Source organism: Mixophyes fleayi, chromosome 5 (assembly GCF_038048845.1).
Source record: "Mixophyes fleayi isolate aMixFle1 chromosome 5, aMixFle1.hap1, whole genome shotgun sequence".
Taxonomy (NCBI): domain Eukaryota; kingdom Metazoa; phylum Chordata; class Amphibia; order Anura; family Limnodynastidae; genus Mixophyes; species Mixophyes fleayi.
Genome location: NC_134406.1, coordinates 265467187 through 265487649, shown reverse-complemented (window position 1 = coordinate 265487649; position 20463 = coordinate 265467187). Strand labels below are relative to the sequence as shown.

The 20463-nt window shown below is 45.8% G+C and overlaps 2 protein-coding genes across 3 annotated transcripts in view; both read right to left on the bottom strand.

Annotated features, from left to right (window-relative positions):
• Window positions 1-12179, bottom strand: part of LOC142159539 (scinderin-like) — a 28311-nt gene extending 16132 nt beyond the window's left edge. Inside the window, exon 1 of the mRNA XM_075214432.1 lies at window positions 12171-12179. Coding sequence (XP_075070533.1) covers window positions 12171-12179 — 9 coding nt within the window. The remainder of the gene's footprint in view (window positions 1-12170) is intronic.
• Window positions 12180-12507: 328 nt separating this feature from the next.
• The window catches only part of C5H7orf78 (chromosome 5 C7orf78 homolog), an 89542-nt gene continuing 81586 nt past the window's right edge, over window positions 12508-20463 (bottom strand). For both annotated transcript variants that reach the window (XM_075211414.1, XM_075211413.1), the window contains exons 3-6: window positions 20330-20414; window positions 14894-15036; window positions 12854-12968; window positions 12508-12737 (exon numbers count right to left, since the gene is read on the bottom strand). In XM_075211414.1, coding sequence (XP_075067515.1) covers window positions 12736-12737; window positions 12854-12968; window positions 14894-15036; window positions 20330-20414 — 345 coding nt within the window. In that variant the 3' untranslated portion in view covers window positions 12508-12735. The remainder of the gene's footprint in view (window positions 12738-12853; window positions 12969-14893; window positions 15037-20329; window positions 20415-20463) is intronic.

The following is a 20463-nucleotide window of genomic DNA, read 5'->3' as shown; positions in this document are numbered from 1 at the left end:
TGTCAAAACTGGATCTTCTGTCGCAACTCACTTCTTTACTTTTTACCCCTCTTCTTTTCATTCATTTTATCTCTTTCTTCTTTTCATTCTTTTTCTCCTTCTCCCTTTTACCTCTGTTTTTCTCTAACTCTCTCCATCTAAATCCCCAGTCTACCCACAGCAGCTGTCAGACTGAGAAATTCATAATATGTTTTCCGTTTCTCATTCCACACTTGGGTGTGGATTTCAGCAAGATATGCCAAACATATGCTATGACACAGAACCAATGAGAGAGAGGCATTCGGCACGGAACACTTAAGGCCATATTTTGCAGGATAAATATGGAGAATATCCAAAATGGTATAGGGGTCAATATTCCACTGTACAGTATAATAAATGTCACTCATCTCTAGGTATAGGTTCATAGGCAAACCAAGGGGGGTTTCCTAGTGCCTGGAAACCCTCCTCCAAGCCTTGGGCACTGTATAATTGAGGTGGTTGGACCCTGCACCCGCTTCACACGGCTCTGCTTGAAAAGGTAGAGCTGCATGCACCTAACAGTAGTGCATGCAGCATTGCCCATGTATATTATGGCGATTGGAAGAGTTGGAGAGCAGCCAAGCACTGTCTAATATTATAGCCACGCCCCCATGCATGCTGGTCACGCCCAATGTTGGCGTGGTGTTGAAACCCCCCTCTACAAATCCTGCGTTTGCCCCTGAGGTTAGGAATGGGGCTATAAACATTTTTGAAGCCACCACTCATAGAAAGTCATTCCCTTCCATCGAAATAATGAATAATAAGTTTGACAAAGTCCACAAACATATCACCTTCAGCCAACAATATCCAATGTGTTCCCAGAATATATCAGCTTTGTCAAGATCCTTATCAATTCTACGTTAGATATTTGTCTTATTTCCTGCTGAGGATCCAGCAATCTTTAGTTGTTGAATAGATGATCACAGACATACACCCACGTACATATACACATGACCAGGTCATAAGCAGAAGCAAAGTTTGTTAACATTTGATTTAGTAGTGAAAAACACGTTTGCTATTAGGCTTGATACAATGCTCCTTCCTTCATATACTAATGAAAAATAATATATATATTTTGTAAATATATCCACAAAATCCTATAATATCAATGAAGAAAGCACATGTCAGCTACAGAGGTGTTTTGCAATCAGCCAATCAGAATGGACTGCATAATACTGGTGATCACCATCACATCTGCCCCCTAGCAGGTGGATCAGATGTGGTCCCTGACAGACATATGTGTGTCTTCTTCAGTTGCAATTGCATTAATCTGCTTTTACTGTACTTGTCCTACAATACATTGCCCCCTTTCTCCCCATCCTAAATTTTCAGTTGCAAAGATACACAAGTATAAAATGCACGCAACTCTGCATGTGCGTGTGCTCTCTTTGCATAGTGCGCATCTTCATAATTACGCTGCACAAATGTGTGTATGTCCAACTCAACATCCGGCCCTTTGTGAATGCTAGTTTATTTAGGGCTGGGTACGATATCACTACACTTGGGATACCGACACCCACTATACCTACAAAAAAACCCCACTTAATTAAAATGTACACTTACCTTAAGCCCGATGGCGGAGATTACCGAAAGCACTGCTATGCTAAACACTGCTATGCGACTGCTGCTAAATGAGAAGATGCCGGATACTGGGGCTTCAGTGTCAGGATATTGATTTCCACCGGTTTATTTCGCAATGGTTACTGTACAGATAGACTTTTTTATAAAATTAAATATATATATGTTTATATAAAATTCACCCCTGTTCATCTGCCCCTCCCTTTAGATTGTAAGCTCTGAAAAACAGGGGTCTCTTCCCTCGTGTCCTCCTTCCTCCACTTTCGCTACCACCAACACGCTTATGCCTCCCTTCTTTTTCTCAGTCACAGATTTTGATCCTGTTTGCTGCATCAAATACGCTGGGTACAGGCTCAGCTACGGCTAGTTGTACTCCCTGCTCTTTCCAGGAGATGTTATCCCCGCAAACCCCACCTCCTCAGTAATGATTATGCTGAACAGCTTTACCTATAAGTTTATTGTATTGTTTTTGCCTAGTGTTTTACCCTGTTTATTATTATTATTATTATTATAAATAATAATAATATAAATATAAATACATACATTTGTATTTTTTATAAAAAGTCTATCTGTACAGTGAAGAGTGTAAAATTCATTTACATACACAATCTATATACTATGACCCAATGAAAACCATAGCAAGTTGCCACAAACATTAATCAACTATCTCTCCTAAACAGGAATACCAGAGACACGTACCTTCTGTAAGACATAATTATTATGGTTTATTTATAAATTATTGTTTATATAGTACCCATAGGCAAACACAGGGGTGTTCCAACTGCCTGGTGTTCCCAGTGTCCCCCTCCCAGCCTGGGGCACTGTTTGCTTGAAGTGACTGGACCCTGCCCCCAGGACCAGCAACTTTGCAGCTTGTGTGCAGATCATTTCTGTCTGTACTGTTCACAGCCAACTTTGCCCTTTTGTGTGTCCCCTTTCTCTCCTATTGCTGTGTGTCTCCGCCCCCTCTCCCCTGCTGAGTGTCTCCACCCTCTCTCCCCTGCTGTATGTCTCCGCCCCCTCTCTCCCTGCTGAGTGTCACTGCCCCTCTCTCCCCTGCTGTGTTTCCTCGTCCCTCTCTCCCCTGCTGTGTGTCTCCGCCCCTCTCTCCCTGCTGAGTGTCTCCAACCTCTCTCTCCCTGCTGAGTGTCTCCTTCCCTCTCTCCCCTGCTGAGTGTCTCCGCCCCCTCTCCCCTGCTGTATGTCTCCGCCCCCTCTCTCCCTGCTCAGTGTCACCGCCCCTCTCTCCCCTGCTGTGTTTCCTCGTCCCTCTCTCCCCTGCTGTGTGTCTCCCCCCCTCTCTCCCTGCTAAGTGTCTCCTTCCCTCTCTCCACTGCTGTGTGTCTCCCCCCCCTCTCTCCCTGCTGAGTGTCTCCCCCTCTCTCCCTGCTGAGTGTCACTGCCCCTCTCTCCCCTGCTGAGTGTCTCCACCCTCTCTCTCCCTGCTGAGTGTCTCCTTCCCTCTCTCCCCTGCTGAGTGTCTCCGCCCCCTCTCCCCTGCTGTATGTCTCCGCCCCCTCTCTCCCTGCTGAGTGTCACTGCCCCTCTCTCCCCTGCTGTGATTCCTCGTCCCTCTCTCCCCTGCTGTGTGTCTCCGCCCCTCTCTCCCTGCTGAGTGTCTCCACCCTTTCTCTCCCTGCTGAGTGTCTCCTTCCCTCTCTCCCCTGCTGAGTGTCTCCGCCCCCTCTCCCCTGCTGTATGTCTCCGCCCCCTCTCTCCCTGCTCAGTGTCACCGCCCCTCTCTCCCCTGCTGTGTTTCCTCGTCCCTCACTCCCCTGCTGTGTGTCTCCCCCCCTCTCTCCCTGCTAAGTGTCTCCTTCCCTCTCTCCACTGCTGTGTGTCTCCCCCCCTCTCTCCCTGCTGAGTGTCTCCCCCCTCTCTCCCTGCTGAGTGTCTCCTTCCCTCTCTCCCCTGCTGTGTGTCTACGCCCCTCTCTCCCCTGCTGTGTGTCTCCGTCCCTCTCTCCCCTGCTGAGTGTCTCCCCCTCTCTCCCTGCTGAGTGTCTCCTTCCCTCTCTCCCCTGCTGTGTGTCTCCGCCCCTCTCTCCCCTGCTGTGTGTCTCCGTCCCTCTCTCCCCTGCTGAGTGTCTCCCCCCTCTCTCTCTGCTGAGTGTCTCCTTCCCTCTCTCCCCTGCTGTGTGTCTCCGCCCCTCTCTCCCTGCTGAGTGTCTCCTTCCCTCTCTCCCCTGCTGTGTGTCTCCGCCCCTCTCTCCCTGCTGTGTGTCTCCGTCCCTCTCTCCACTGCTGAGTGTCTCCCCCCTCTCTCCCCTGCTGTGTGTCTCCGCCCCTCTCTCCCCTGCTGAGTGTCTCCCCCCTCTCTCCCTGCAGAGTGTCTCCTTCCCTCTCTCCCCTGCTGTGTGTCTCCCCCCTCTCTCCCTGCTGAGTGTCTCCTTCCCTCTCTCCCCTGCTGTGTGTCTCCCCCCTCTCTCCCCTGCTGTGTGTTTCCGCTCCTCTCTCCCTGCTGAGTGTCTCCTTCCCTCTCTCCCCTGCTGTGTGTCTCCGCCCCTCTCTCCCCTGCTGTGTGTCTCCGTCCCTCTCTTCCCTGCTGAGTGTCTCCCCCCTTTCTCCCTGCTGAGTGTCTCCTTCCCTCTCTCCCCTGCTGTGTGTCTCCGTCCCTCTCTCCCCTGCTGAGTGTCTCCCCCCTCTCTCCCTGCAGAGTGTCTCCTTCCCTCTCTCCCCTGCTGTGTGTCTCCCCCCTCTCTCCCTGCTGTGTGTCTCCATCCCTCTCTCCCCTGCTGAGTGTCTCCGCCCCTCTCTCCCCTGCTGTGTGTCTCCGTCCCTCTCTCCCCTGCTGTGTTTCTCCGTCCCTCTCTCCCCTGCTGAGTGTCTCCCCCCTCTCTCCCTGCTGAGTGTCTCCTTCCCTCTCTCCCCTGCTGAGTGTCTCCGCCCTCTCTCCCCTGCTGTGTGTCTCCGTCCCTCTCTCCCCTGCTGTGTTTCTCCGTCCCTCTCTCCCCTGCTGAGTGTCTCCCCCCTCTCTCCCTGCTGAGTGTCTCCTTCCCTCTCTCCCCTGCTGTGTGTCTCCCCCCTCTCTCCCCTGCTGTGTGTTTCTGCTCCTCTCTCCCTGCTGAGTGTCTCCCCCCTCTCTCCCTGCTGAGTGTCTCCTTCCCTCTCTCCCCTGCTGTGTGTCTCCGCCCCTCTCTCCCCTGCTGAGTGTCTCCCCCCTCTCTCCCTGCTGAGTGTCTCCGTCCCTATCTCCCCTGCTGTGTGTCCCCGCCCCTCTCTCCCCTGCTGAGTGTCTCCCCCCTCTCTCCCTGCTGAGTGTCTCCGTCCCTATCTCCCCTGCTGTGTGACCCCGCCCCTCCCCCCCCTGCTGTGTGTCTCCGCCCCTCTCTCCCCTGCTGAGTGTCTCCCCCCTCTCTCCCTGCTGAGTGTCTCCGTCCCTATCTCCCCTGCTGTGTGACCCCGCCCCTCCCCCCCCTGCTGTGTGTCTCCGCCCCTCTCTCCCCTGCTGTGTGTTTCCGCTCCTCTCTCCCTTGTTGTCTGTCTCCAGCCTTCTCCCCCCTGCTGTGTGTCTGAGCCCCTCTATCCCCTGCTGAGTGTCCCCGCCCCTCTCTCTACTGCTTTCTGTCCCCACCCCTCTCTCCTCTGCTGTGTGTCTCAACCCCTCTCTCCCCTGCTGTGTGTCTCCGCCCCCATCTCTCCCCTGCTGTGTGTCCCCGCCCCCCTCTCCCCTGCTGTGTGTCTCCGCCCCTCTCTCCCCTGCTGTGTGTCTGCACCCTTCTCCCCCCTGCTGTGTGTCTCCGCCCCTCTCTCCCCTGCTGAGTGTCTCCCCCCTCTCTCCCTGCAGAGTGTCTCCTTCCCTCTCTCCCCTGCTGTGTGTCTCCCTCTCTCTCCCTGCTGAGTGTCTCCTTCCCTCTCTCCCCTGCTGTGTGTCTCCCCCCTCTCTCCCCTGCTGTGTGTTTCCGCTCCTCTCTCCCTGCTGAGTGTCTCCTTCCCTCTCTCCCCTGCTGTGTGTCCCTGCCCCTCTCTCTCCTGCTGTGTGTCCCCACCCCTCTCTCCTCTGTTGTGTGTCTCTGCCCCTCTCTCCCCTGCTGTGTGTCCCCACCCCTCTCTCTCCTGCTGTGTTTCAGCGCCCCTCTCTCTCCTGCTGTGTTTCCCCATCCCTCTCTCCTGCTGTGTGTCCCCACCCCTCTCTCCTCTGCTGTGTGTCTCTGTCCCTCTCTCCCCTGCTGTGTGTCTCCGTCCCTCTCTCCCCTGCTGAGTGTCTCCCCCCTCTCTCTCTGCTGAGTGTCTCCTTCCCTCTCTCCCCTGCTGTGTGTCTCCGCCCCTCTCTCCCCTGCTGTGTGTCTCCGTCCCTCTCTCCCCTGCTGAGTGTCTCCCCCCTCTCTCTCTGCTGAGTGTCTCCTTCCCTCTCTCCCCTGCTGTGTGTCTCCGCCCCTCTCTCCCTGCTGAGTGTCTCCTTCCCTCTCTCCCCTGCTGTGTGTCTCCGCCCCTCTCTCCCTGCTGTGTGTCTCCGTCCCTCTCTCCACTGCTGAGTGTCTCCCCCCTCTCTCCCCTGCTGTGTGTCTCCGCCCCTCTCTCCCCTGCTGAGTGTCTCCCCCCTCTCTCCCTGCAGAGTGTCTCCTTCCCTCTCTCCCCTGCTGTGTGTCTCCCCCCTCTCTCCCTGCTGAGTGTCTCCTTCCCTCTCTCCCCTGCTGTGTGTCTCCCCCCTCTCTCCCCTGCTGTGTGTTTCCGCTCCTCTCTCCCTGCTGAGTGTCTCCTTCCCTCTCTCCCCTGCTGTGTGTCTCCGCCCCTCTCTCCCCTGCTGTGTGTCTCCGTCCCTCTCTTCCCTGCTGAGTGTCTCCCCCCTTTCTCCCTGCTGAGTGTCTCCTTCCCTCTCTCCCCTGCTGTGTGTCTCCGTCCCTCTCTCCCCTGCTGAGTGTCTCCCCCCTCTCTCCCTGCAGAGTGTCTCCTTCCCTCTCTCCCCTGCTGTGTGTCTCCCCCCTCTCTCCCTGCTGTGTGTCTCCATCCCTCTCTCCCCTGCTGAGTGTCTCCGCCCCTCTCTCCCCTGCTGTGTGTCTCCGTCCCTCTCTCCCCTGCTGTGTTTCTCCGTCCCTCTCTCCCCTGCTGAGTGTCTCCCCCCTCTCTCCCTGCTGAGTGTCTCCTTCCCTCTCTCCCCTGCTGAGTGTCTCCGCCCTCTCTCCCCTGCTGTGTGTCTCCGTCCCTCTCTCCCCTGCTGTGTTTCTCCGTCCCTCTCTCCCCTGCTGAGTGTCTCCCCCCTCTCTCCCTGCTGAGTGTCTCCTTCCCTCTCTCCCCTGCTGTGTGTCTCCCCCCTCTCTCCCCTGCTGTGTGTTTCTGCTCCTCTCTCCCTGCTGAGTGTCTCCCCCCTCTCTCCCTGCTGAGTGTCTCCTTCCCTCTCTCCCCTGCTGTGTGTCTCCGCCCCTCTCTCCCCTGCTGAGTGTCTCCCCCCTCTCTCCCTGCTGAGTGTCTCCGTCCCTATCTCCCCTGCTGTGTGTCCCCGCCCCTCTCTCCCCTGCTGAGTGTCTCCCCCCTCTCTCCCTGCTGAGTGTCTCCGTCCCTATCTCCCCTGCTGTGTGACCCCGCCCCTCCCCCCCCTGCTGTGTGTCTCCGCCCCTCTCTCCCCTGCTGAGTGTCTCCCCCCTCTCTCCCTGCTGAGTGTCTCCGTCCCTATCTCCCCTGCTGTGTGACCCCGCCCCTCCCCCCCCTGCTGTGTGTCTCCGCCCCTCTCTCCCCTGCTGTGTGTTTCCGCTCCTCTCTCCCTTGTTGTCTGTCTCCAGCCTTCTCCCCCCTGCTGTGTGTCTGAGCCCCTCTATCCCCTGCTGAGTGTCCCCGCCCCTCTCTCTACTGCTTTCTGTCCCCACCCCTCTCTCCTCTGCTGTGTGTCTCAACCCCTCTCTCCCCTGCTGTGTGTCTCCGCCCCCATCTCTCCCCTGCTGTGTGTCCCCGCCCCCCTCTCCCCTGCTGTGTGTCTCCGCCCCTCTCTCCCCTGCTGTGTGTCTGCACCCTTCTCCCCCCTGCTGTGTGTCTCCGCCCCTCTCTCCCCTGCTGAGTGTCTCCCCCCTCTCTCCCTGCAGAGTGTCTCCTTCCCTCTCTCCCCTGCTGTGTGTCTCCCTCTCTCTCCCTGCTGAGTGTCTCCTTCCCTCTCTCCCCTGCTGTGTGTCTCCCCCCTCTCTCCCCTGCTGTGTGTTTCCGCTCCTCTCTCCCTGCTGAGTGTCTCCTTCCCTCTCTCCCCTGCTGTGTGTCCCTGCCCCTCTCTCTCCTGCTGTGTGTCCCCACCCCTCTCTCCTCTGTTGTGTGTCTCTGCCCCTCTCTCCCCTGCTGTGTGTCCCCACCCCTCTCTCTCCTGCTGTGTTTCAGCGCCCCTCTCTCTCCTGCTGTGTTTCCCCATCCCTCTCTCCTGCTGTGTGTCCCCACCCCTCTCTCCTCTGCTGTGTGTCTCTGTCCCTCTCTCCCCTGCTGTGTGTCCCTGCCCCTCTCTCTCCTGCTGTGTTTCCCCATCCCTCTCTCCTGCTGTGTGTCTCCGCCCCTCTCTCCCCTGCTGTGTGTTTCCGCCCCTCTCTCCGCTGCTGTGTTTTCCCTGCCCCTCTCTCCTGCTGTGTGTCTCCTTCCCTCTCTCCCCTGTTGTGTGTCTCCCCCCTCTACTGTGTGTCTGAGCCCCTCTATCCCCTGCTGTGTGTCTCCACCCCTCTCTCCTGCTGTGTGTCCCCGCCCCTCTCTTCCCTGCTAAGTGTCCCCGCACCTCTCTCCACTGCTGTGTGTACCCGCCCCTCTCTCCCACTGCCTGCATGTCTCATGTGTGCAGCAGGAGGACACAAGACACAGCACTAGATGAACAGGGTAATTGTGTGAATATGTGTGTGTGTGTGTGTGTGTATGTGGGAAGGGCTTCTCATGAGCTCTTAAAGTAAGCGGGGGGATTTAATGTATAAGTACAATAGTTCCTTTGTAAGCATAGGCTTGGAGGGGCTTTTAATATAAGTATGGTGGGAGGGTTAAATATAAGTGTAGGGGGTATTTTATGTGATGTGGATGGGGTGTGAAATATTAATTTCATAGTAGCTTTTAATTTATTGGTAGGGTGAAGGATGGGGATATTTAATTTAATAGTGGGGTTATGGCGGACCTTTTAAGGGTGGGATGATGGGACTATTCATTTAATAATGGGGTGGTTTAGGTGCTATTAATTGTATGTGTGGCTGAGTTTGGGGAGAAGGAGAGCTATTTCTTAACTGGATGCTGATTATTTAATGTTTGGAAGGAAATAGGTTTAATTATTAAATGTAAATACTATTAATTTAATGTTGGGGTTGTTTGGGGAAAATGGATCTTTTTATTAAAGGTGGATGACATTAATTTACTATCTAGGTTAGTTGTTGGGTGAACTAATTTTTAAACATGGATGCTTTTGATTTAATATCTGGCTACTTTTGGGGGAGTAAGGCCTACTGTGTTCACTCATTGCTGGGATGTCTATATCATGTACCTGTCCTTTTTCCAAACAGGGACCCAACATTCCAGGATCCAGACAAGCTGCAACTGAGCTTAGGACACGAGAAGCAGCAACAAGTAGTGAAAGCAGCAAGAACAGGTAGGACAGAGCAGGACAGTCTGCAACTGTGCTGACACACTCAGTTAGGACTTTGCCTTGACTGTAGGGACAGTTGGGAGGTGTGCTCTTCACACTGCTCTGCTGGAAAAGGGAGAGCTGTGTACACCTAACAGTAGTGCACGCAGCATTGCCCATGTATATTATGGGGATAGGAAGAGTTGGAGAGCAGCCAAGCACTGTCTAAAATTATAGCCACGCCCCCCATGCATTTTGGTCACGCCCACTGATGGTGTGGCGTGGAAACCCCTCTCTATAAATTCTGCGTTTGCCCCTGAATACCAATCATATTATGCAGAGCTGCACAGATGGTTCAATAAAATTCATTTATAATACCTAGAAGAAGAGAAATGTACACCCACTATCAACATAAATCTAGACTCCAATGTCCATTAACGTTTTTGCCTGACACACTTACTGAGATGGATAAACCTCAGGTTAATTTTTTTCGTTTGTTTGTTTTTCAGGTTACGTAAAAGGTCATTTTAATCAGTGAGTTGAATCTCAGGTATATCTATGTATACACTGGTGAGTACACATGTGCAAATGTATGTATCCAGTTCAGAAATTCTGACAAATATCAACTAGTCGCAAATTAGCCCAGACTTGCCCAACATTTGCTGAACAATGTATGCCTTTATAGAATTAGACCAATCACAGTGCATTGAATGTAAAGGAGCCAATCGGCAAGGATTAATTAATGTCTGCAGCCTTAGAAAGGGAGCTTATGGTACCCTTGGAACTCATTCTTCCTAGATTATTTTAGGATAAAAGATGAGTGGATGATGCTATTTGCTATTGTGATATGGGACGTGACCTATACGTATTAGTTAGCTCTTTTTATTCTATTCTTGATATCCACTTCTATTCTGTGTATGCTTTGTACATCACCCTATAACTCTAGGCTTGCACCCCTAGACCTGTCTTCTTGACCCCAGGCCTACTTCACATTGGACATTATCATCACTCTCACTTACAGTCCCATAAACAACTTGATCTGCAATACATTATTAAGTTTTCTGAATGTAATTTGTTTAATGAGTAGATGTCTGGTCTTTGTATTATTTTGCGTTTCATGTTTTATATTACATCCTATCCTTGCTGTATGTTCATTGTAGACCACTGTAAATGTCATGTATGGCACTGTAGACCTTTTGTTTCACCTTATAGATAAAATATATTATTAATAATATAATATAAATATATTTTAATAAATAATAATAATAATAATAACAGAATTGCTTAATTTAGTTATTTTTTATGTTACATCCTACTTAACTCTATTGTGACTCAAAATCATTTGGAGTCCAACATATTTGTGTAGAGTTCTCTTCTACATTGTTCAAGTTGCCCATATCTCCACACATGCACTTTTATTTCGTTCAGTGCTGAATTCGTAGGGAGTCGTAACTGTAAATTGCATTTACTGGCATAATGTTCATTTCTGGACATGCGAAAACAGACATACATCCGAACATGAATCAGGTGCTATGAGTACAATATGTCACGTAGAGTATTGCATTAGTTTGAGGATGAGCATGAACAGGAGTATTGCAATGTGATTGTCATCCTCTAAGAGATAATGACGATGAACATTTTATCTCATCCTCAAAGGTGACCAAGGAGTATGACACTTTGACTCCAAGCAGTAAACCTAAATCTGGCTTGGCCAAAAAAAGGCAAATGAGTTTAAACAACCCAACATCGCTAAGTACATTGTGCAAGAAAAGAAACAATGCTAATGCCAGTGGTAATGAAGAAAAAAGTGCAGCTAATGCATCCTTATCCAACTTATTTAGAATGAAAACAAATGTAGTTGGTGACAATCATTTGTCATTCTGGGAACAGTCTCACAAAAGGAAATCACATTAGACAATCTGTTTTCCAAGTTGTGTAAACCAGTGATGAATAACAAAAAACGGTCATGCAATTAGATTCAGCTGCCATTCACAAGCGCATAATAAGTAGAAAATAAAATTGTCTGCCCAACCACAAGCATCTAAGAAGCACGACACCCTCCCCCTATTCTGCTCCTCCAAAAAAGACATGATATTTTAAAACAGTGATTGGAATCCTGACACACTTCAATCACAGTAACACAATAAAACAATACGTGTAATGAGAGAAAGAGACACCTGTCTGTAATAACAAAAGTGGTATAGTGCTGTGGTACATCGGAGTGGTCTGGGTGAATCCAGATGTGACCTGGGCAGAACTATTAGAAGTTACTAATAGATCCATATTGATACAATTATTAAAGCTATAATTAGTCCACCAAGTCTACCCCCTCGAATCAAACAAGCAGTTAAATAAATTAATTTCCAAAATAAATAATTTGTAATTATTATAATTATCATTTCTATAACTGACACAAACACCAACAGGAGGAAGTTTATGTGAGATAAAAGAAGAGACTCGTTAGATGATGATATGAACTCATGCACACTCATTACATCCTCCCATTCCCGGTTACAGGAGTTTTTTCGGGCGGAACCCACTCTATGGAATTCCCTCCCTCGAACAATAAGACTCTCCTCTGGTCTGCAAACTTTCAAGTGTTCTCTGAAAACCGGCTTCTTCAGACAAGCTTATAATATTCCTCAACCACCCTCTTAACCTCACTACATTACCCTATTACCACCCGTTACACAATTTCACACAAGACAACTACCCCCTGACCAACATTGTTGTGTGACAGGATCATTTAGCTTATAAGTCACTTTTACCTTTGCAGTCTGGCTGGGCCGAAATGCAAAATGCAGACTTAACCTCATGTGTCAAATTCCCATTGTCCCATAGATTGTAAGCTTGCGAGCAGGGCCTTCTCACCTCTTTGTCTGTTTTACCCAGTTTGTTTATTAGTTTACTATGTTTGTCCCCAATTATAAAGCGCTATGGAATATGTTGGCGCTATATAAATAAATGATGATGATGATGATGATGAACGAAACGCACTGCATTAAGACATAATGGCTCCTCGCACTCACTTACAAAGTGACGGTGAGCGAATTATTACTTAATAAACTCACTTGCGCCATTTGTCTCAGATAAACTCACTCTATGGTAGATATTCTATATAAGTGTAGACATTTAAAAATGTTGATAAAAATGTCTAAAAATCACTAAACAATTTTACATCATGTTCTATTAAAATTCTTTATTTAGAATTTAAATAATACATTCTTGTCTTTATTTAGTCCTTAGTTGTGTTTGCTGTGCTTTAATAAGGAAATAGATTTTTTTTTTTTTTAATAGTTGTTTCCTATTCTCGTCAGTCATGATCATCTCATATTTTTTAATGTGGAGTAAATATAGATTTGGAAATAGCACATAAGAAAACAACCACATAATGTATTCTATAAAAAAATGTTTTATTGGGGCGTTAACTAAGCTCATGTTTCACTCGTTACACTCATCTATCCTTCTGTATGAATCATTTAAAAAGTGTATTTCCTTTTTCACATGTGATTATTTGACTATGTTGCAACAGTTTATATGATTGTCAACATTCTAAAACTATTCATTAAAGGGACATCATGCAGGAATTCCAATTATGTGTCATCCTTCTGCTGAATGTAATCGTACTACTGTAAGTTCTGGAAAAAAAAAAGGAAAAAATATTTATCTAAACACTACACAAAATTGGAAGTTACAACTGAAAGAAAATACTTAAAACTATACATTGAAGACAAAAAATGAACTGTGTACATACATGAGGTCCTTTCAGTGACAGAAAGTATATTACTCACTTCTTGGTTACTTGCAGTAAATTTTTCCTCAACACGATCCATGAATGCACTATATACACCACGCCGTCTTCTGTGTCTCTGAGGATAACATATAATCGAGACAATTTTAGTAGTAATTGTTCTTCCCATAGTAATGGTGACTATTATGTAGTCATTATTTATTTATGGTAGCAGTAGAGTATTTAATGCATACTTGCCTACTATGTTAAAATTTTGGGGAGACTCCTGAGTTTCCTGGACTGCCCAAGGACTGAACCTCCCTCCCCAATCTCAACCACTTCACTATTGAAGCAGACCGAGAAGAGGCTGGATGAAGGTATTTTCCCCTCATTGAAATATGCTGCAAACTGCTGATTGCTCAGCAGGGGCAGGGCCACGGTGAGCCAATCGTGACATTTCCCTCAACACACTTGCCACCTGACCTGCCCCCCAAGATCTCCTGGAGAGGAGGTTTTCAAAGTTGGCAACTATGATTTTAATGGTACATCACATATATAAAGTATGATGAAAATTCTATATCACTGTCCTGCAATATGAAAAATAAATGGGTTTAAATGAAATATGTATTAAATAGGGGATCGTCAACAAATAGGCAATTGTATTTCTGGCAGAAATGTAAAAGGAAGGACAAGCTGTTATACGTGGTAATATTTCCAGTATCTGAGGCATGTAATTGGTCAATGCTGATGCCAATCATTCACGTGATTTTGGTAAACTGCTATTTACTGTGGCTCATAATTCTGCTAGGTATAGAAACCTTACTTACATAACAGTTCTAATAAAGTTGTTATTTCATGAATAAAGCATTTAATTACAAACATATTGGAATTCAATGCAAGAAATGCAAAACAAAATATATAATACAAAAAATATGTGGGATATAACCTCTTTCCATTAAAACTGCTACATTAAAAGTATTTAATAACATATAGGACTTATCCCATATTAGGGATAAGGTTAAGGAGAGGGTTAGGGATATTATTGTCTATCTAATAATACTGTCTACATATTAAAAGGCAAAATAGAGGAAATACTGATTATGCAAGACAGCTTGTATAATCCAATGGTAGTCAGTATAACGATACTGATAACACCGACTATGAAGAGGCCGACATGATTAAACTGACAGATTGAAAATGACACTTGAAACAGCTCCGATGAAGGAACATCCCAGCAGGCTACAATGGCGACAGTTTCAGGATCCCCAATGTCATTTATTGCTAATTTAAGGAGGCGCAGACTGTACATTGCTCTTTACAAAGCCTACAACATTGTACAGCCAATGTAAGTGGGGAACTTTAAAGTGACATCATTGTAGCCTGCCGGGATGTTCCTTCATCTATTTCAAGTGTTGTTTTCAACCTGTCAGTGTTATCAGCCTGTTGTGGATTATACCTTCAGTGTAATCATTACCGCCTCTTCACAGTCGGTGCTGTCACTATCGTTATAAGGTAGCCCACACGTATAATCGACCCAAATAAGTGACCATACATTATAGGGTAAACTCCCCCTTCCTCCAACAAACTGAACATTAAAGGTCTGGTGTCTGAGCCATTTGTCAGATATTCAACACACCAGCGCCTTTGTAACAGTCAATTCTCCAGTTGGGGAAAGTGTAAGAATTTTGAATTCCAGGGTTCTGACACCCTTTTGTGTGGAAAGTGATGATTGGTCGGCTTCTACAGCCCCCACTCTGCTCTTTCAGTACAAGAAGGCGCAAAAGTGTTAAGAACTCAACATTCTTTTATGTTTTACAGAAGGAGAGTTGAGTGTTAGATACTCCGGTAAGAAGAATATGACAATTTCAAGACATCACAAATTTTCTATTTTGCTAAATTTGGGGTTTTGGGTATTTATTATGGGACATGCAGCCTGTTTTCCATATTGTGTTGTATCATTTACCTATACAAGAGTCTTGCTTATCTGCAAATTGCCACTGTGCATTAATAAATATAAAACATGTTAAACAATCACACATGGATAGCAATAAAATGTGCACTTACCGTATACGATGCTGATTTCGGTGGCCAGGGGCTCTTGGGTAGAATAAGTTTGGAATCCCACATCGGGTCAGCAGGCTTGTGTAAGGTAAATCGTTTTATCTCCTCTCTGTTCTGTATCACTTCTAATGGTGCATGCTCGTACACTGAAATAAATACAAGAAAATAATACATAATACCAAACAAAACTTGATATTTAAGGCAAATAATAAATAAATTTTCTTGTTAATCAATGAAAACTGGAACACCTGTAAGATTCAGTCATTTCGGCTTTTTGAGAGCTGAAATCTGCTAAATCTATAGAACAGGCGTAAAACTGATAACATACTAAAAGGAACAAATAGTTTTACTTTAGCTACCGGTCTATGTATATATGATTCCAGTATGAACGTCATCCATACACTTTAATGATATTATGATGTAAATAGCCGCTCACACTTTCTCCATCAAATGTTCCCGACACTTCTTAGATTGTAAGCTCATTTGGTCAGAGTTATATTTATCTTGCGTCACGATAACCTCAATGTAAAGAGTTACGTGTTTGATATAAATAAAGATATTAATAATAATAATAATAATAATACAACCAGTTTATTAGTCACACATTAAGTGGAAAAACTGTGCTGCAAAAAGTTTCTGCCGTTACAGGACACAAAGCGTTATTTGCTAAATTTAAAATAAGCTGATACACATCCTATTTCATTTTGCAATAAAATTTTAAAGATAAGCGCTCTCTCCAATAGCCATAGCTATTTCATTTTCCGCAAATGTTTCTATATTACTGCTTACATAACTACCTATAAAAATGCCTTGGACAGACACAGGTGCCCACCCACATTCTGCTTTAGCGAAACGCCGATACGTGCTGTATTTTACGTAAAATCACTCTGCGTATGCCCAGAAATGAACCATACGCCAGAGAAAACAGCAACTTGAAATTCATTTTCCATCGCAGAGGACCTTACTGCTGTCTATGATATCATGGGTGGAACGGGGAGGGGTCAGGGTATATGTATATAGTTTATGTACAGTAAGGACGTAACAAGCTCAAGCACACGCCGCAGCGTCAGATTCAAGCTTTTGGACATCTCTAAGGTCCATGTTTTTCAGGTGTATCACTTACACCAGCTACAGGTCAGGTGTAAGTACCGATAACAAGTGATGACGGCTCTGTATACAGCTAGAACATGTGTTTGCAACCATGAACAAATGTAAACATGTATTTCATGCACAGTATACTTTAATAACATCCAAATAAATGTGCTTCATGGAGAAAAAAGTGGAAAAAACCCAACTTTTTTATGTTTTAGTGTTTTGTCATTTATGACTATATTTTTAACAGATGATATTGATTGAATTTATTTTTCCTGTGCGTACTTTTGTGACTTTATATTCCGCATATGTATTGGACGGATCAGATCCGCTCCTTGTTTAGTACGGACGTGCATGTGACTGATATATGTACATTTTAAAAAAAATGCAAAATATGATTGCTTTGTGTGCCTGGATGATCAGGCTCAAGATATCGTGTTCTATGTTCATATACCAGACAACCCCCCCTCCCTTTCCTTCTCCTCTCTGTTTTGGGTATTCCTGATCAAAAGTCCAACGTTTGCACTTTAGCACTACAAACATTTGCTGCAGTAAACGCCACAACCTGTATGTGCAGCAGATGCACAGATTTAGATTATGAAGGTCTGCTCCTCATTAAGGGGCTGATGCAGAGTGAGTACTACGCCGATTTGCGAACAGACGCAGACTGACACAATGATGCAGTATTCGCGGTGGCCAAAGGCAGGTGCAAATAGCGGATGATGATTATGGCCTTCAGCAATAGCGAACGGCTTGTGATTGGCTCTTTGCGATTGCAATGCTGATGCTGATTGGTGCTTTCTTCATCGCTTGGCATATATTACGCTTTAATATGCATGTCTATACAAAATGTACATGAGACAAGGAATTGTTTCTGCTGTATTAGACAAGTTTTAGCAGTTTTACTGATGCCTATTAGCGAATGTTGCTGCAAATAAAACAAATGGTTAAATACATGGGTGCAAGTGGGTCCTATCTTATGTCATGTGTGCGTAAACCAGATGCATATGAGCATTTTAAAATAGTTGCCGCTTTGCATATGGATGTAATTGCAGATATTTTTAATGAGCGCAATTTGCACCTGCAACTCTGCATCTAAATGAAGATTTCCTGTGAATATGGCCCAATGAAGATTTGATGAGTACACACTTCTCTAAAAAATGTATAAAATGGAATTGATTATAATGTTTTGTTTGTCAATTCTTGCCACCATCTACTGAGGATCGCAGTAAATATGTCAATGTCATACTTGCCAACTCTCCCTGAATGTCAGGGAGACTCCCTGAAATATGGGTGATCTCCCTCACTCCCTGAAGAGTCTGGCATTCTCCCTGATGCTGAGCCAGTACAAGACGTGTTTGGCTTCGCCATCTGTGGCACAATTACACAGTTCAGAAATTGTGTCCTATGTCCATGTATTGATGCCTATGGAGGTGGCCATTTTCATGGAGACCAAGATTTAATAAAGACTTACAGATAAGACAACATGACTTCAGTAATGGAGACAGAAATGTAAAAGACACTTCAGTCTCTAGAGATTCATTAGCTGCTTTTCTGTAACGCATAGTTGCCTACTCTCCCAGAATGTCCGGGAGACTCTGTCATTTCTGGAAGACCAGAACAACCTCCCGGTTCTCGCCCCCACAATAGATAAGTTACATAGTTGATGAGGTTGAAAAAAGACACCAGTCCATCAAGTTCAACCTATTTTGGATCTCCTGTGATCCTGCACTTATATTTGAAATTAATCCAGAGTAAGCCACTGCCAATCTGTTTCAATTGTGAAAATCCCCCTAGACTCAATATTGCAGTCCTATTTTTACCCTATATCCACTACTATCCTTCATTTTAATTAACGGTTGTATCCTTGGAAATGGAAGTGATGGGGACAGGGATTTATGCCATAAATATAGCATCATCATAGCCCCGCCCCCTGCTGTAATTGGACAAACATTTAGAGGGTGGGGCCAAAATGGTGCGATTCATCTAGCCACACCCCCACACCCCCACCTCCCCCAGGATCTCTCTGAAGTCAACGAGGAAAAGTTGGCAAGTATGGTCAATGTATCACAGAAACATTCCTTAGCGATTGCTGCGCTGTTTGTCATCCCTTCCTCCATGGAGGACTGGGCCCAGCTCTCTTAGTACCTGACGGCATTTGAAGTGTATCTATAAATGCATCTAAATCTGGAAGTCGCATCTCTTACGTATACACCCTTTATTGTACTTAATACGGAGGCCTTTTGGTACGCATGTGTAGAGAAATTTGTTTTTTACACCCCACAAATGGTATTACGTGCAACTTTACATGAGATCTAATATCTTGGTATTTGCCATGGATCGATAAAAGCAGGAAAACAACAAGTCTGTATTTTAGGGCAAAGTACAGTAACTGGTAGTAAAAAGTGGTGGATTAAGTATGTGGATAGTTTGAATTCCTTACAATAATTGTGGTATAAACTGTTATAAACTGTTAATGAAAAAAAGTAATTTACTGTGGCTTTATACCTGTCAACCGTGAGAAGGACGAGCACTCTGAGCAATGTCAGTTAGGAATTAACTTCACGTGCTCGTAATGTGCACAGACACATACAGCTCTCTGGTAACTAGTATCATCATCATCATCATTTATTTATTTATTTATATAGCGCAGCGCTGTGCAGAGAACTCACTCACATCAGTCCCTGCCCCATTGGAGCTTACAGTCTAAATTCCCTAACACACACACACACAGACAGACAGACAGACTAGGGTCAATTTGTTAGCAGCCAATTAACCTACCAGTATGTTTTTGGAGTGTGGGAGGAAACCGGAGCACCCAGAGGAAACCCACGCAAACACGGGGAGAACATACAAACTCCTCACAGATGAGGCCATGGTCGGGAATTGAACTCATGATCCCAGTGCTGTAAGGCAGAAGTGCTAACCACTGAGCCACCGTGTTGAAGGATAACAAGCTAATCATATATCAATCTCATTAGAGAATGAGAATTAAGGGGGCCTAGTGCTCTCTAGCCCCCTACTCCTCCTCTAATATTCCCACGGCAACTTCCACACCGCCAGGGCCGAGGCTACCACTACGTGAATCTAGGCAGTTGCTTATGGCGTCAAGTTTTAGGGGTTTCCTAAAACACTGTGGTACCATAAAACTATGGTGGGTCAGCTCTTGAGGGTGGGGGGGGGGGCAACTAAGAAGGGGAGGTGGTGTCTAGGGCACCCAGGGTGCTTTGGTGAGGCCTGCTCACCCCCAACAGTCCTCACTGACAGTACAGTTACCTAAATTTGGATTGTCCTACCTAAACAGGGAGGTGTGGTGAGGCATAAGTAACAGACTACAATAGGACAGTGCCCCCTGTTGGTCACATTTTCAAGAAAACTCGTAGAAAACTTACTAACTCTTACTTCATAGAATACCACATAGAATACTTCATTTTTATTACTAATTGATAAAATGGCCAAACCCCATCTTGGAAATGTAAGTGGCCTTTCAGCAACAACAATCTCTACAAACATAAATAAACCACTAAATATAAAACGAAAAATAAATGTTTACTAAATCAAAAATTTAATAGTAGACAGCAATTAGATCCATAATTGTCTGTCTCACATCACTGGCCTACGGCAGGGGGCATTGTGAAGCTGCAGGGAAAGGGGGGTGACCACGTGGATCAATAAGAAAGTGTAATCTTAGAGATTGCAGATTGGTCTATTGGTCCTCCCGCCCACACCATCTCAGCGGGCATTTCAAAGTGGTGACCTATCCACATTTGCAATGGCTTAATAATATTAACAGAGGAATGCTGGGAAAAACTGAGTGATTGTGCTATATTTTTCCCTTCCCCATCTGGCTTCACTAAGGCGAAGGGAAAATTGACCAATTAATTGGATATGTTGCTTTAAATTCATATTTTCTGACAAACAAACTTTGCTAACAGCCCCATGGAGAGCCCCAAAATTAAATTGCCAAAGATGGGGTGGGTGAGCTGCTGGACCAATCACAAGCTGCAATCTTTTGATATCAGCTTGCGGTTGGTCCTCCCTTTCACACGCCTATGGGTCCTCGTACAGGACTGCAAGAAAAACAGAGGAGCCCCAAAGATTACTCGATGGCATCGTTCATAAATTCAAATGACAAATAACATGATATAAGAGATGTAATAAATAATGTATAAAATATTCTATGTGACATAATCAGTGATAGGACTATGAATGATCCAATCAGAAAACCCCTTAGGTGGGAGTAATTAAACTTTGCCCACTACCTTAATAACAAAACTCCTGTGTTTATTATTTATTGAACCTTAGCAGTGCAGCTACTGTATACTTTATATTTGTAGTAATACTTACAAGAGCTCAAACGTTGCGATTTGAATTTAAGGTCAAACGGATCCCGGATGTAACTTGTAGCAAAATCAGGTATGCCAGTCTCATACTGCAGAGAGACATATGATTTATACCTATTATTATTATTACTGTATTTA